This window comes from Moschus berezovskii, chromosome 19 (assembly GCF_049115385.1).
Source record: "Moschus berezovskii isolate FMDL1 chromosome 19, NW_MosBer_1.0, whole genome shotgun sequence".
Taxonomy (NCBI): Eukaryota; Metazoa; Chordata; class Mammalia; order Artiodactyla; family Moschidae; genus Moschus; species Moschus berezovskii.
Window position 1 is genome coordinate 21,185,235 of NC_142478.1, and position 16,837 is coordinate 21,202,071.

The following is a 16,837-nucleotide window of genomic DNA, read 5'->3' on the forward strand; positions in this document are numbered from 1 at the left end:
TTTTTCCTTATAATGACATTTTAGCCACACCTCATCTTCCACCAATCCTACAAAGAAAAGAAGGGGAGGAAAAATACCTTGGGAGAGAGCAGGGCTACTTGTTCGGAACTTCTTTTTAAGTTGGGAGGACATTAGATTTTACTCTGCTGTCCTCTGGACAAGTCACCACAAACGCGTCTCATTTCATCACAAGCAGAGGTAATTAGGGCATCATTCACACACTTGGGGCTTCCCGGGTGGTGCTTGTGGTCCAGAACCCGCCTGCCAATGCAGGAGACATAAGAAACACAGGTTTGATCCCTGGGTTAGGAAGATCCCCTGGAGGAGAGCATGGCAACCCACTCTGGTATTATTCCCTGAAAAATCCCATGGACAGAGGAGCCTGGCAGGCTACAGTCCACAGGGTCCCACAGAATCGGACACGAGTGAAGTGACTTAGCCCACAGCACTCAAACACTTGGGCCATGTCCAGGACAGCTGCCGAGCTACAACTTACACTATGGCTCTATTCCTAACACTGATCCCAAGTCAAGCATATAGCACTCAACATAAAAAAAAAAAATCTACAGAGCTACCAAGAACCTGACTTTAGCCTTTAACTTTGCTTCAGATTTTTTAACTTTTCTGTTATGAACCTTTTCCATCAGTCAGAAAAACAGAATAATGCAATGAAGAGCTATACACTTACCAGCTCAACTTGATACTTATTAACACCTCACCATATATGCTTCACATAGATATTTTGTGGAACTATTTCAAAGTAAGCTATACACAACTGGTCACTTCACCCCACAACCTTCCAGCATACAACGCCAAAGAATTAGGGCATTTTCTTCCCTAGCCACAACAACATCATTGCACTGAACACACAATTCCCTAATACTGAATTCTTATTTCTTATTCAAATTGTGCCAAATGTCTCCCATAGCTTTCTTTTTTTTCTAACTAGGCTTTGATCAAGGACCCCACATCACCATTTGGGTTTTATGCCTTTGAAGCCTCTTTTAATAGAGACAATTTCTTCTCCCTTTGTTTATAACATTGACTTTTTGACGCAAGGAATCTGATTTCTAAAAATAAAATCAGAAAACAAAACAGGGACTTCCCTGTCGGTCCAGTGGTTAAGATTCTGCACTTCCAATGCAGAGGGCACAGGTTCGATCCCTGGTTGGGGAAACTAAGATCGCACATGCACCACACGGCCAAAACAAAGGGAAATAAAATCAGTCAACTTACTAATACACAAAAAAATACGTATGTCAAACATATCAGAAACTCACATCTCTCTGGCCAGTACATTTACTCCCTGTAGCCAAATTTATATGAATTAAAATCATCAAGAGGTTGCCTTGGTGACAACAGAATTAGAACAGGGGGAATAAGTTCTATAGTTCAGATACTGTAAAGATACAAAGTTTTGATATGCTGGTGGGCCCATTTCATTTTCTACATGTGTGGTTTAACCAAACTGTGTGTCTGTGTGTGTGTGTGTTTTCAGTTTACATATTGAAACAGTTCCAACTTAAATGCAAAATTCAAAGTGTTTAAAAACCCTGGAGAGTAAGATGTGGAAAAGTTGTGGGTTTTTTCTCACTTCCAAAGGATATGAGTCTGCAGAAACTGCTTTCAGATCAAAATTTGCACTCTCTGTTCCTTTATTGTCTTCAATGCACAAAACAATTAAAATGTCACAATATGAGTCACTATACATGATCAGAATACTGAAAAGTAAAAAGACCATAGAATCATGGCATTGTAAGAGATCAGGCCCATTTTACCCAAGGGAAAAACTGAGGCAGAGAGCTACCAGGGCTGCAGTAGGATAGCCAGCGAGCGGTGGAGCAGGACTCGCGTTGACGGGCTCTGGTGTCTTCACTTCTTGGCTGCATGACCTCCACTGCGAGCTGCCTGAGCCAGAGTCAGAGAGCTAGTGATCCCAGGCTGATGGTTCTCAGTGTGCTCTGGGCTACTCACACTGCTCTCTGGGATGCAAGAGGTGGTCGGGTCTTCTCCCCTTCTATTCTGGAAACGCTAGTGTTTTAACGCCTTTATTTTTCTCTATTACTCAGAGTCTCTGTAACTGCCTTTGTACCCACACACCAAAAAAGTCCCAATTAAAACTGCTTGATGATTCAGGCTGTCACTTTCTTTAGAAAATCTACAGAGAGTTCTTCTGATACTAAAAAAGTGTTACATATGCTCATAATTCCATTTCCCTAAGGTTCCTGAAGACTCATGCCTATTTTCCAGATGAAGAAAGTGAAGGTCATCAGTCTTGTGCCAGAACGTGACTGCACATCAGGGTCCAACCGCAGCCGGCCCCCAGCCCCGCAGGACAGGGGACGTGCAGTGGAACCCAGCCTAGGTTCTCCAGCCATGACCATGACCTTTCTTTCCCCTACCCAGGGGCAAGTTATTCCCCAGGCACTCATCTCTGGATGGTTTCTTGAAAATGACAGATTTTTTTTTTCTTTTTACTTTATAAAGTCCATTTTCACAGCCAGCTGTGTTTTGTGCTATTAGTTGATGACTCTCTTCTCTGGCCACTTTATGTGTTTGCTGACTTCCTCCACCATCTATGGCAATCCTGCAACCAATGAAGTGGGCTCAGAGCCTTTTCAGCACCTGTCTGGAACTCCCCATCATGAGAGAAGCAGTCTTAAGAGGCGAGTGATGGTGGTGATCCATGGAAAGTCCCAGACACAGACAGGTCAGGTTGCTTTCTACCCATATGAGCATCCATGACTTCAGCTTGTGCTTCTAAAACCAGGGCTCAGCACACATCCACTGATGTTAGGATACTTCCCCTCAGAGCAAATTTAGGAAATCTAAAAGGTATGTTTCTGTAAAGCCATTTCAAAAAAGAGAGAGAATTTTATTTCTTTTAATGGAATAAGTGGCACCATCTAACCTTGAGAGTGAAAATATCTCTTATAAGCATTTGCACAAAGGAAGGTGAAATGTTAGAAGTGCCTCAGTTTCTTGGCAATATCGATATCCAGGTATTCATCCAGGAAGCTGTTCATAATCCCCACAGCACCTAGGAGAGTCAACAAGGCCAAAACCCCCAGACTCAGCCGGAAACCAGTGATCCTGTGGGCCGATATGAGAGAGACAAAGGTGATGAATAAACAGGGTTACAGAGAGGAAGCTGGGGAGCCTGGAGCAGATCTCTCCTATGAACATTTCCCAGAACTTCTATGCTGTTGCCATTTGAATATTTTGATTCATCAAATAAATTAGAGAAGATGCCTAGCTCCTTTGAACATTCAAAGGATTATCAAGGCTGGGCAGGATTATTTCCTTGGCAACTTTTGGGAGATAGTGCAAAATGTTTGCAAGGATTTACAGTGCAGTGGTCAGACAGTGCACACTTAGAGCATAGTTTTCTCCCTCACACCCAGGTGTGGAGGCCTGGCGAGGCTTGGCCATGGGCAGGCAGCAAGCATCATCTTTGTCATCACAGCCATCAGTGCTATACTACAGGAAAAGGAAGCTAATATAGACCCTTCTGTCTAAATACACAATTCTTGGGTGTTCCTTACCTTTTTTTAGCAGCTTCTGCATATCCCCAGAAATACTGGTGACGGGAATAGATGTACACCAGACCCAGACAAGTAGCAAAAACTAGAGAGAAAAAAATAAAAAATAGAGAAGACACAGAACATGATGGCAGACTCTCAAAATGTGGTGTGAAAACCGAGGCAACACTCACAAAACGTGTATCTGACCAAAGGCTTGTGTGTAGACTATGTAGAGAATTCAGACAATGCAATAATGAAAGAAAAACAATTGTTTGACGGGTAAAATACTTGAATAGAAAATTCACATAGCAACATAAGTAAGTGTACCAACAAGCACGTGAAAAATTTTTCAACATTATTCAACATTTGATATCAGCAAAACTGCAATTTAAAACCACAATGAGGGGACTTCTCTGGTAGTCTAGTAACCGGTTAAGACTCTGTGCTCCCAATACAAGGGGCCAGTGTTTGATCCCTGCTCAAGAACTAGATCCTGCATGCTGCAACCAAGACCCAGTGCAGCCAAATTAAAAAAAAGAAAAAAACTTAAAAAAATGTTCCCTCTCATTTAAAAATAAAAATAAAGCCATAATGAGATGATACCACTACACACCTACCAGGATGGCAAAGTTTTTAGAAGACTGACAGCACAAAATGTTGCGGATGTTGGAATCCTCATACATTATTGGTGGGAATGCAAAACAGTACGGCCGCTTTGGGAAAAGATCTGGTAGTTTCTTAAAAAACCAAACATTACTTTTTGACCCAGCAAGACCTTCCTTTCCTGTGTATTTCCCCAAGAGAAATGAAAGCACATACCCATAAAAAGACCTGTTCAGAATATTCACTGCAGCTTTATTCATAACAGCCAAACACTGGAAACAGCTGGGAATCCATCCACAGGAGAATGGATAACCGAACTGTGATAACCATACAATATGGAACCCCACTGTCGATGAAAAGAAATAGACAACTTGCAACAGCATGGTGAATCTCAAAAACATTTTGCTGAGTGAATGAAGCATTATATAAGAGTACATACTATATGATTCCAATTATGGAAAGTTCTAAAATAGGCAAAACTAAACTACAATGAAAAACATCAGAGCACTGTTTGCCTCTGAAAGGGACTGGGAAGAACCTGAGGAAACTTTCTGAGTGGTAGTCATGTTCCACATCTTGATAGGGATCTGAGTGACCCAGGTTTATACATTTGTCAAAACTCATTAAATGGTACATTTGAAATTTGTGCGTTTAACTAAATACAGATTTTACCTAAAAGAAATGTGGAATGCAGGGTGATGGTCTGCCATCTTGTCCAATGAAAAGAAATCTCAGTATCTTTCTTGTACTAGGGACCCTCTCTTTTCCTCAGCAAGTCACAGATGCAAATTGCCAGAGCCCTCTTGAAAACACTAGAAGTCTGTTTGTGGGACTCTGATATGATGGATAAAATTAAATTCATAATTTTATCAGGTCGCAAACTTTTTTTTTTTTTTTGGTTTCTGGAGGGTTTGGGGGCAGGAGGAGAAGGGGACGACACAGAATGAGATGGCTGGATGGCATCACCGGCTCAATGGAGGTGAGTTTGAGTGAACTCTGGGAGTTGGTGATGGATAGGGAGGCCTGGAGTGCTGTGATTCATGGGGTCACAAAGAGTCGGACACTACTGAGCAACTGAACTGACTGATTGACATACTGTACCAAGTATCCTTATTCTAAGGTTTGAGGTTAGCAGTAAAAAAGACACAAGCTCCCTGCCCTTATGGGTTTGTCAGCAAAGACAAAGGGGAAAGTGAGAAGAAAAGTACAGACTTGAATATGATGTGAAGGAAACAAAGCGGGGTGGGCCAGGGGGAGCTGGGGGGCCCCACCTTTAGGAAGGGGTCAGGTAAGGCCCCTCTGAGGGGTGATGTTTGTGCTGGGCCCTGAAGGATGAGACGGAGTGGGTCCAGCAAAGAGCTGGAGGAGAAGGGCTGGCAGGGCCATCTGGCCTCTGAGGAAGGGGAGAGATCCTGAGCACACCATGGTTCTTGAAACTCCCTTTCTAAGCAACTACTCCCACAAAGTCAATGAGAACTGGTCAAGGCAGTTAATAGGCCACCTACTCTGGATGAGAAAGAATGAAAATTACAATGAGATACCCAAAAAACCCTTCCCTGAATTAGGCAGGCAGCCTTGTTCAGCCCATCAGAGTGAAATCCAAAGGGTCAAATGGCACTGGCCCAGTGCCATCACCAAAGGCTCTTTTCTTATTAGTTATGAATGTGGTCTCACCTGACAAGAAACTACCCTTCTTGCCCTTAAGGGATTAAAAAAAAAAAAAAAAAGGTGAATTGGAATAGAGTTAAGTCTTTCTCTGAAGGATATTTTATCTGAAATTTCTCACTTGACAGTAAAAAAATTATGAGGGAAGGCGACAGGGTTGCCTTTGAAAAGCAGTTAAATTTTGATTTATTTAAATCTCAGCAATCAAATGTCAAATGCAAATAAGGCCATGAGAGTTATCAGAGAAAAAAGAGATTGAATTTCTCCAAAAAGGTTGGTGGTGTTAATCTGACCTGTGAAAGGGTTAGGCAGAGTTTCAGTAAAGCCCTCAGCTCCCCAAGGATCCCCATTCAAATAGAAAACAGATATTTGCGAAGTTTCTACATCCAGTAGACCACATTCTTGGAAACTCCTAAGAAAAAGCACATGGGTTGTTGGTCAAATACCTATAAACCCTGCTCTGAACTTGAAAGCTAATTTCCTCCTAAACTGGTGAAAGCTAAGTTGGACAAAAGACTCAACCACTCTGTACTTCCGTTTCCTCACCTATAAAGCAGAAACTATGGAACCTACCTCATAAGGGGTTTTCAGTCCTGTAAATGCTACATAAGAGATAATATATGTGTGGCACTTAAAAACAAAGCTTGGCAGGGACTTCCTCGGTGATTCAGTGGTTAAGAACGTGCCTTCCAGTGCAGGAGACATGGGTTTGATCCCTGGAGAACTAAGATTCCACATTATATCAAGTTTTCTGAGCCTGCATGCTCCAACTACAAAAGCCTGCAACTACTCCAGAGCCTGTGCTCCTCAACAAGAGAAGCCTCCACACACCGCAACTGAGACTCAGAGCAGCCAATTTTTTTTAAAAAAAAGAACCTGGCATGAAGTAAGTACTCAATAAATATTAGCTATAATAACTAGGGTGAACTGTAAATAATGTGTTCTGTTTCTGCAGATAAATTAGAATTTATACAGTACTAGACTTGAAGACAAAATCACATGTCATCTTCATTCTGGAGTCCCCCACATCTGGTTTGTTCCAAGTTTTTATAAAAAAAAAAATCACTGAATTAAATTGAAATGAAGCCAAAGTTAGCCTATCTGTAGCACACTGCTCTTTGATGCAAACAGATAGTGCTTCTTTTGCTTAAAACAATTTCCAGGATCCATAGATGTGTAGGTGAGTATCTGCTATTTAATGGCTGTAAGGACCACGGTTGTCATGAGAACAGAGTTGTCTTTTAAACTTACCTTGGTTGAAATACCATCCGGCCGTCCACAATGTGATTATGAATATTGGGTAAAACTCCACACAGTTTTGCCTGCAGGAAAAAATAAAGATGTAGGTTATTCTATGAGAAAACTATACACCAAAGCAGTGAGTTTTCACCTAGAGGTAAATGTCCAGCCTCTTCTTACAAAAATAATGCAAGAATTAACCTAAAGAGTATAAGTGTCCTTATAGGTAAAATCAGTCTTTCAAGTGAATGAGTGAGTCACTTAATCGTATCTGATTCTTTGGAATCCATGGACTGTAGCCTGCCAGGCTCCTCTGTCTGTGGAATTCTCCAGACAAGAATACTGGAGTGGGTAGCCATTTCCTTCTCCAGGAGATCTTCCTGACCCAGGAATTGAACCCAGCTCTCCCACGTTACCAGCAGATTCTTTACCATCTGCACCGCTAGTCTTTCAATGTGAGACTCAAACATTTTTCAAACCTCAGAGCACAACCAAGAGTCACTCTTCTACATGTAAGTTGCCAGTAGTAGAAACGAATTATAGCTGTTTTCCAAAAGACAGACCTAGAGATGGTTCCAATTATGAGCCTAAAGTTCATTCTGTATCTTATCTAAATAATCCAGTAAATAGCTCATTCATATTAAATGTATTTCTTGCCCAGAATTCTCTTGCATCCAGTGTCTTCCATTTGAGTTGCTCATCATATTAAACGGTTTTCAAAGAAATCCCCTAAAACCTCCTGAAATGAATGAAGCATATTTCATTCCCATTTTATGGTGGAAAAAACTAAAGACCGAGAACCCAAGCTGACGATGCCTCCCAGAGAATCAGAGGAAGTCTGTGTCATCTCCAGATCCCAAAGCTCTGTCCTAATGTCAAGTCAAATTGCTTCTATTCATAGAAGACTTGGGTGGAAATTTTGATACTATTTTAAGCAAAAGGGAATCATTATCTGGGAACTATAATTAATTCGTCTGCACCTAGCAAAAGGAAAAAAGATGAATTATATTCATCTTCCTTCCTGTGCTATGCCCCCAAGTGATCTTGGTTAGGTTGGCTGAGCTGTCTGCTGACAATATCACAACGAGGTAAAAGAAAACTTTAATGTAACGTGTAATAAGGTCTTGAGTCGATCCTGGTGGAAGAGTCATAGTCTACAGGATTAGAAATGATCCTACATCCTTCCTTTAAGGATGTACGTAGGATTCTTGAGCCTTAAAGCTTGAGTATGTAAGGTTACAAGGCAAATGACCAAGAAACAGTTGATTCTGGTTCTTCAAGGTTGTATCTTCTAACCCAGGTCACCTTGAATGATTCTTTTCTCTCTCTCTCTTTTACCTCTTCTTTCCTCAATGTGGGGGGAAAAGTGTTTTGGTTTGTTTTCTTTTGTGACCAAGATGCTTACATGGGAGGCTCTTAACCTTCCCTCCCACAGGTGCAATGAATGTGCAGATACACACAGAGCAGCTCCCTCTGAAAGAAATCCTGAAACAAGCCGAATGACTCCTACACATCAGGCAAATAAGAAAACAGCCATACTGGGAGTTCCCTGGTGGCCTGGTGGTTAGGATTCCAGGCTTTCACTGCTGTGGCCCAGGTTCAGTCCCTCATCAGGGAACTGAGATCCTGCAAGCTGAGTGTATGGCCAAAAAAAGCTACACTGAAACAAACAAGAGAAGCTGAGACACACTCTCCTCACCCCTATCACAGCATCATACATTCAGGAGGAAACCCTCAACCCCAAGCTTCTCCCTGAGGAGCAAAGGGGTTAGGCTGCACATCTCACACTCCAAGTTTAAAGACTTCCACCTGAGTGCTGGTTTCCCCAAAATGCAACCCCACAGGGCTTGTATCCATGAGACCCACAGGACTATAGCATTTCTTAACAGAGTCCATGAACACTCAGTACAGCGAACCATCTGGGGCTCATTGCAGAGGAAGCAGGCAAAAAGTCACGTCTCCAATCTTCCTCTAGAGAGGGTCTGCCTCCACACTTACAAGCTGATGCCTGGAGACCCTGCTTCTAGTTTAGCACATATCCAGGGGCTAGATGAGATCCTCCCTGGAGCCCTGGGAGCTGATGGGCACTTCCCTTACCTACTGCCTTCAATTCACTCCATTGATAAAACAAGACTGCCAGCATCTGTCCAGAAGGAGTTTGCACACACATCTGGCACCCTAGCTTTTGCAGTTTTTCCCTAAGGGACAGGCCCCGAAACTACCCAGCTCTGATAGCCAATGAGGCTTGCATTCACAGGTCCTACAGGACCATCACAAGCAATGAAACAGTTTTAAATTCGGTGGGCCAGAAGCGGGTGGGAAGATATATTCAAACTGTTGAAGGAAAAAACTGCCAACTAAGAAAACTCTACCCTGCAAAGTTGTTCTTCAAAATTGAGGGAGAGATAAAGAATTTTAGAAACAAAATCTGAAGGAGTTCATCACCACTAGACATGTAAGAAATGTTAAAGGGAGGTCTTCAGAAAAAAACATATACTACATGATATCACTTGTGAAAGTGAAAGTGAAGTTGCTCAGTCGTGTCTGACTCTTTGCAACCCCATGGACTGTAGCCCACCAGGTTCCACCGTCCATGGGATTTTCCAGGCAAGAATACGGGAGCGAGTTGCCATTTCCTTCTCCAGGAGATCTTCTTGACCCAGGGATTGAACCTGGGTCTCCCCATTGCAGGCAGACGCTTTACCATCTAAGCCACCAGGGAAGTCCCCAGTGATTTCCCACCAGGGAAACAGAAAATAGAATGGTGAGTGCCAAGGCCTGAGGGTGGGCAAAATAGGGAGAGTCTAATAAAAGGGTACAAACTTTCAGTTATTAAAATTAATAAGGTCTGAGGATCTAATATATAACATGGCGACTGTAGCTGATAACACTTTATTGTATAATTGAAGTCTACTAAGAAAGTAAAACTTTGGCCACCTAATGCAAAGAGCCAACTAATTAGAAAAGACCCTGATTCTGGGAAAGATTGAAGGCAGGAGACGGGGACAACAGAGAAGGAGATGGTTGGATGGCATCACTGACTCAATGGACATGAGTCTGAGCAAGCTCCAGGAGATGGCGAAGGACAGGGAAGCCTGGTGTGCTGCAGTCCATTGGGTCACAAAGAGTCAGACACGGCTGAGTGACTGAAAAACAACAAAAGAAAGTAAAACTTAAGTGTTTTCACAAAAAGAGTAAATATGTAAAGGGTAACGAATGTGTCGGAGAAGGCAATGGCAAGCCACTCCAGTACTCTTGCCTAGAAAATCCCATGGATGGAGGAGCCTGGTAGGCTGCAGTCCATGGGGTCGCTAAGGGTCGGACACGACTGAGCGACTTCACTTTCACTTTTCACTTTCACACATTGGAGAAGGAAATGGCAACCCACTCCAGTGTTCTTGCCTGGAGAATCCCAGGGACGGGGGAGCCTGGTGGGCTTCCGTCTATGGGGTCACACAGAGTCGGACACGACTGAAGTGACTTAGCAGCAGCAGCAGCAGCAGCAACGAATGTGTTAATTAACTCAATGGGGGAAATTCTTTCACAAATTATATGTGTGTCAAATCATCATGTTGTATACTTTAAATATCATACAATTTTAATTTGTCAGTTATACCTCAATAAATCTGGAAAGAATACCTCTAACAAAAAAAGAACAAAGCATAATTATAAAGTATAATTCTTTCCTCATTCTCCATAAAATCTATAGGAAATTGCAGATGGGTCAACTCAACCTTATTAGTTTTTGACTCAACTACATGAGAAAAAACTCATGATAATCATTCAACCATCTCTTAAAGCTGGGTAAGAAAGCTGCACAATTAACTGCATAACTCGTGCTCATATAAAGCCCACGGCCGGTGCAGAGTCAGAAGCGCGAGTGGACCTTTCTAACCCCACACTGTCACCCACTCAACTCTCTCAAAGCCAGGGGAGCAATCAACAGACCCCTGGCACATCAGAAATGCGGAATACAAACGTCAAAAGCTTTCCTCTTCATTTTCTACTGCTGTCTTTAAAGTCTCAAAAGACCAGTAGAATGACATAAGGAATGTCTCATCCCGAGTCTGACACTGACACCCTCACAAATCATTGCCACAACTTTCTCACACTCGGGGAAAAATGGAGATCTGCCTTTCTGCCCTTTCCCCTCCCTGGCACTATTTTGCTTGTGATGGTTGCTTTTTCTCTAATATAAGTCGCTGCAGTAGGTTAAACAAGAAAGACCCTTTATAAATGTGAATGGTCAGAATAATTACAGCTATGTTAAAAATTACTTCCTTTTCCTCAGCTAAATCCATGGACCTGTCTTCCGTGAAGCCGAAGAGAATAATAGCAGAAGAATGCTCTATTTTCCACACTCATTGGATGTTTCTGTGATCCTTTTTGGAAACAAAACACAATGGTCCTTTTATCTAGAGCCTTCCCTGGTAGCTCAGCCTTAAAAAATCTACCTGCAATGCAGAAGATCCAGGTTCAATCCCTGTGTTCGGAAGATCCCCTGGAGAAGGAAATGGCAACCCACTCCAGTATTCCTGCCTGGAAAATCCTATGGACAGAGGAGCCTGGCAGGTTACAGTCCTTTTATAGTCCTTCTACCTAGTCTTGTAAAACACCTTGCTGTGCTGTGCTTAGTCTCTCAGTCATGTCCAACTCTCTGTGGCCCCATGGACTGTAGCCTGCCAGTCTTCTCTGTCCATAGGATTCTCCAGGTAAGAATATTGGAGTGGGTTACCATGCCCTCCTCCAAGGGAGTAAAACACCTTAAAATATTCCAAATTTAATGGTTAAGTTTTTCCACAAGATGACTCAAAATTAGCCACAATGAGATTTTTTTTTAAAATCACCCTTGAAAGCAGTCCAATTTATTCTTCATAAAAATCTTAACTATTTAGAAGGTTTTTTTTCCCCACTGCACTAGTGGTCCTGGCTGGGCATGTGGGGTAGATAGATGGTGTTATGTAAAAGCATCCCAGCCAATCCCAGGCTACTCTGTAGAGACACAACCTCTTGGGTCTGTGGCCCCTGTGGGCATCCTTCCACACGTGCTGAGATGTACCAGCACTTTCGTGTCTCATCTTCAAGAGGAAGAGGGCCTCTGAGCAAGAAGGGGTGAGGAAAGAGAATGAACATACGTTCAAGGGTCTCCCGCACACTCACCTAAGCCAGGGAACCAGTTTCACCCCGAATGGAGACCAGGTTGAAAGCTGAAGGACGGTCTTCATGAAAGGACTGCTGAGACTCCAGACGCCAGCAGTGCTGTGCCTCAGATAACGGAAGTGGCAAAGAGCTGGGGAGAGCCACCACCCTCACCTCCCCCTGCCCCAGGACACAGAGCACCCAAGAGCAGTCACGGAAGGCTCTAGAACCTGGGAGGGGTCCCACCCTCACAGGACGGGGGGACTGGGACAGAGCAGTGGCACGGCCCCTCCCGTCAAACACCAGCCAGCAGGCGGTCCCTGCCCACGGCCCTGGAACTCCAGGGAGTAACCGAGAAGATGGGGAAAGGGGTGCTGAGGCCCAGAGGAGCAGGGGCGACTGGAGTCACGGAGACTCAGGCAGGGATGTGAGTCACTGCGTCAGTGCTCCCTGGAGTGTTGGGGCACCTTCTCTCTGCACCCTCCTCTCCTAAGGAGTGAGACTCCGGCAGTGAATCACCGCTGGGCTCACCCTGACCCCAGGTCCTGGGTGTGCTCATTGTACTTTTCTCCTGGTCCCTCCTTTCCTGACCTGCCCTAAGCCCCGAAGCTTTGTCCACTTCCACTATCATCTTTCAGAGATTGAAAAGAACTTTCTGACAGCCAACCTGTGCTGTCTGGGTTCAGTCATATCCGACTGTTTGCGACCCCATGGACTGTAGCCCTCCAGACTCCTCTGTCCATGGAATTTCCCAGGCAAGAATACTGGAGTGGGTTGCCATTTCCTTCTCCAGGGGATTTTCCTGACGAACGGATCCAACTCGACTCCCCTGTGTCTCCTGCGTTGGCAGGCAGATTCTTGACCACTAGCGCCACCTGTGATAGGCAGCCTGGGACCCCACTATTTCTAACAGTTGCTGCCTGCTGAAGACACCAGGTATCGTTTGGCCTTGAAATAACTGGAATCCCATTCTAGCTGCTCAGTCTGACTTTTCGCATCCCCTTCACCATATGACTTCATCCTCAACTACCAGCATTTGCGGGCCCCCGCAGACCCCACAGCTAGGTTAAGTGGTCCATGCCTGGATATGTCCCGGGACAGCTCATTCACAGTGAGCCATCCACAGATGCTGTTTAACTCCAGGGGACCAAACTCTGAAAATGTGTTCTTCACAATCCTATTGGTGACTAATTACAGTCACATTGACAGGAAAACCAAAATGAAAATAATTGATGGTCTCGTTTTGGACATGAAGCCAGATCTATTATTACAGAAGATTCTCAGGAAAAACTCCTTACGGACAGAAAAGGGGCAGAAATCGGCTGGTAGCAGCTGTGTCAGTTTCCCTTTGCACGGAAACAGAGTGATTCTGACCACTGCTGGACTGCTCTCCTTCCTGCGTGACCACTCTAGCAGCAAACAAGCCTGTCCACTATATTCCCTGGTGAGAGTCCTTTTTGTACTTTAATCCTGTGTGCTTTGATATTTAAGCATCTCACAAAAAGATGAGGGATGAGGTTCTCTTTTGTTCCAGACAGATGTCACCCTGAGCCTCAGATTCCGCCTGGGGTAATAACAGAAAGAGTCTTTGCTGGAAGGGTGACCAGCCATCCCAGTGTGCCCCACGCTGAAGTTTTCAGAACATAGGTCTTTGATTTAAAAACCAGGACAACCCCAGCTAAATTGTCCTGGTTTGCCTGGAACTGAGGGATTTCCTGGGATACAGAAACCAGAGTGCTGAAACTGGGGAAGTCCCAGGCAAACTGGAAAGAGTTGGTCACCCTAGAGGATGGGCCAGTGGAGTCTGTGGAGATTGAATGGTCAAAGCCACTGGTCCATCCCCAACTCCAAGGGGTTCTGGACCTGGGACCTCAGGACACGTGACCACTGCAGATGACTGCCTGGACCCAAGGGCTGGGAACAATGAACGTAGATCTGAAGTAAGGACTGTTTGGGCCCTGTGTCCATCATCAAGTGTAGGTACTACAAAGCTCACCACATATTGGGTTCTGGCACAGTGCCTAAAACCCCAGTCTCTGACTTTTTCAAATTGCACAACCCTGGTCAAATAAAAATATCCACACGTTCTGCAAGAGCAGAGAGCACTGGCTGACAACAAGGATGGTGTGACATTGGTGCTGTGTGGTAGCTGCCTGGTCAAGGATACACTTCCCAGCTTCCTGGGATTTTGATGGGGCTACTTCTTGCCAATGGAAAGAAACTAAAATAAAATATATCACTCCTGAGCCAGATGGCTAAGTAGATAGTGTGCCAAGCCCCCTTGCCCCTGACACTGGTTGAAAGGAGAAAACTCTTGAGTACCTGGACAGAGACAAAACCCTTAGATGGAAGAAGTCTTGGCCCCTAAATGACCATGTGGAAGACCACCCAACCAGGAATAACCATGGAGGCCTTGACAGTGAGCAAGACATGAAGTTCCATTACATTAAACCACTGGGAAAATGGGATTGATCCATCAGCACAGCTAATACATTTGACTGGAAAAGAGTATCACACACATTATAAAACACACAGAAATTAAAAGATGGTATTTTAAGAGCAAATATAAATAGAAGCTCCAATATTTTCCTCACTCCCACAGCAGATTCCTTAGTGCGCCTCCTCAGTGTATATACATCACTTGGGAAATCTCTGGCCTAAAACACTTCTAAATACTTCTGCTGTTTGAGAGATTTCTCATGAACACTCAATGTGAATCTTTGCTTATGACAAACTTGTTCCTAGAAAAATCTGAACCATTTGCAAAGAGGAAAACTTGAACAGTCAAGAAAACATTTCTAATTCCTTGCTTACAATGCGTATGTATTGTCACTCAGTCGTGTCCGACTCTTTGCAGCATTGTGGACTGTAGCCCACCAGGCTCCTCTATCCATGGGATTGTCCAGACAAGCATACTGGAGTGGGTTGCCATGCCCTTCTCCAGAGTATCTTCCCAACCCAGGGAGCAAACCCAGGTCTCCCACATTCTGGGCAGATTCTTTACCATTTGAGTCACAAGGGAAGCCCTTATGCTTATAGTATTTTATTTTAAAAAATAAAAGGCAGATAAGGCAACTTAAAGAAGGCTCCCCTTGTTCAAGATTTTTGCTGCTCCTCTTTATCCTTCTTTTATTTTGATGACTTGTTCTGAAACTTCAGTGGGTTGCACACTGCCATAAGCTATTTGCACTATTAATAGATGATCCAGCCTCCATCTGCTGGCTTTTGACCCTGAGAAGTGTTTGGGTTTATTACACTGGCTGGGGAGGGTGGGGGTGGTCAGAGCAACAGGTCAATATGCTCAGAAAAGGCTTGGGAATGAGAGGTTGTCAGAGATATCTTTTTATCTAGATCCATAACTATCTAAATTGTCCCTTGTCAAGTAACCATTGATATGAGAACACCAGAAGGAGACTGTTGCTGACATCAGGAGGGCATGAATCCTACCAGCACTTCAGTGGTGCTGCTGCTAAGGAACAGCATGGGGAGATGAGGAAGTGAGGCTTGCATTTCATCCAAATTCTAGCTGCCTCTCATTCCTTGGGGCTTCCCTTGTGGCTCAGCTGGTAAAGAATCCTCCTGCAATGTGGGAGACATGGGTTTGATCCCTGGATTGGGAAGATCACCTAGAGAAGGGAAAGGCTACCCACATTATTCTGACCTGGAGAATTCCATGGACTGTATAATCCATGGGGTCAAAGAGTCAGACACGACTGAGCAACTTCCACTTTCTCTTCCCCTGACTGCCTGAGAATCACCCAGCTTGTGGGACAGAAGCTGTTTGTCTGTTGGTAGCATAGACTAAATGTCTGTGTCTTTCCAAAGTTTACATGCTGAAGCCCTAAACCCCTAGGGCGCTGTATTTGAACTAAGAAAGTAATTAAAGTTAAATGAGGTCCAAAGGTAGCGTCCTGATTCAACAGGATTGCTGTCCTTATAAGAAGAAACACGAGAGAGCTCTCTGACACTGGCAGACTCTCTCCCTCTCTAATAAAGAAAGGCCAAGTGAGGACACATCAAGCCAAGAGAAGAAAGCGCTCACCAGAAACAGAAGCAGCCAGAACCTCAATCTTAGACTTGCAGCCTCCATAACTGTAAAAAATAAACACCTGTCACTGAAGCCACCCAGACTGTGGCATTTTGTTTTACCATGGCCCCAGGTGACAAATACAGGTAGGCCTTAGAGGAGAATGGAGTTTGAAAAGCTCCTCACGTAGTCATTCTCTCATCTCAGAGATCTCAAGCCCTTTATAACTCAGTGGAAAAATACAGCTAATGCTTTCAGCTAATGTCTAAGATCAGTACACTTCTAAGAAGGATGGAAGTGTGTTTATTGTCTATTATGTATCATTTTTGCCATTCCTACAAAAGAGCTGAGTCATTACTAAAATCTTGTTGTTACAGAACATTTGAAAAATTACTATTTTGTGATTTTCCTTTTTCCCAAGGTTTTTAGACAAACATTATGGTCAATAATTTTTTAATTTCTAAACTTCAGGATTAGAATTCAAAGTGACTATAAGAAGTTAAGAAAATGGCAAAAAAACAGAGAGAGAACTGCAACAGAATATGAAAAGAATAATATTTCTAAAGAATTCTCAGCTTCGTGATGATTGGGTTTACTCTTGTCTTATGGCCAGTTAATCTGGGAATAGGAACTGAATAAT

At 43.7% G+C, this 16,837-nt stretch overlaps 1 protein-coding gene and 1 non-coding gene across 2 annotated transcripts in view; one reads left to right on the forward strand and one right to left on the reverse strand.

Annotated features, from left to right (window-relative positions):
• The first annotated feature begins 1,102 nt into the window (after positions 1–1,102).
• TRNAG-UCC (transfer RNA glycine (anticodon UCC)) lies at positions 1,103–1,177 on the forward strand. The gene has a single exon. It is a non-coding gene; the product is annotated as a tRNA-Gly (tRNA).
• A 1,691-nt stretch (positions 1,178–2,868) lies between these two features.
• MGST2 (microsomal glutathione S-transferase 2) overlaps positions 2,869–16,837 on the reverse strand; it is a 28,643-nt gene continuing 14,674 nt past the window's right edge. Inside the window, exons 3-5 of the mRNA XM_055405117.2 lie at positions 7,044–7,114; positions 3,546–3,627; positions 2,869–3,093 (exon numbers count right to left, since the gene is read on the reverse strand). Of these exons, the coding sequence (XP_055261092.1) occupies positions 2,964–3,093; positions 3,546–3,627; positions 7,044–7,114 (283 nt within the window). The 3' untranslated portion in view covers positions 2,869–2,963. The remainder of the gene's footprint in view (positions 3,094–3,545; positions 3,628–7,043; positions 7,115–16,837) is intronic.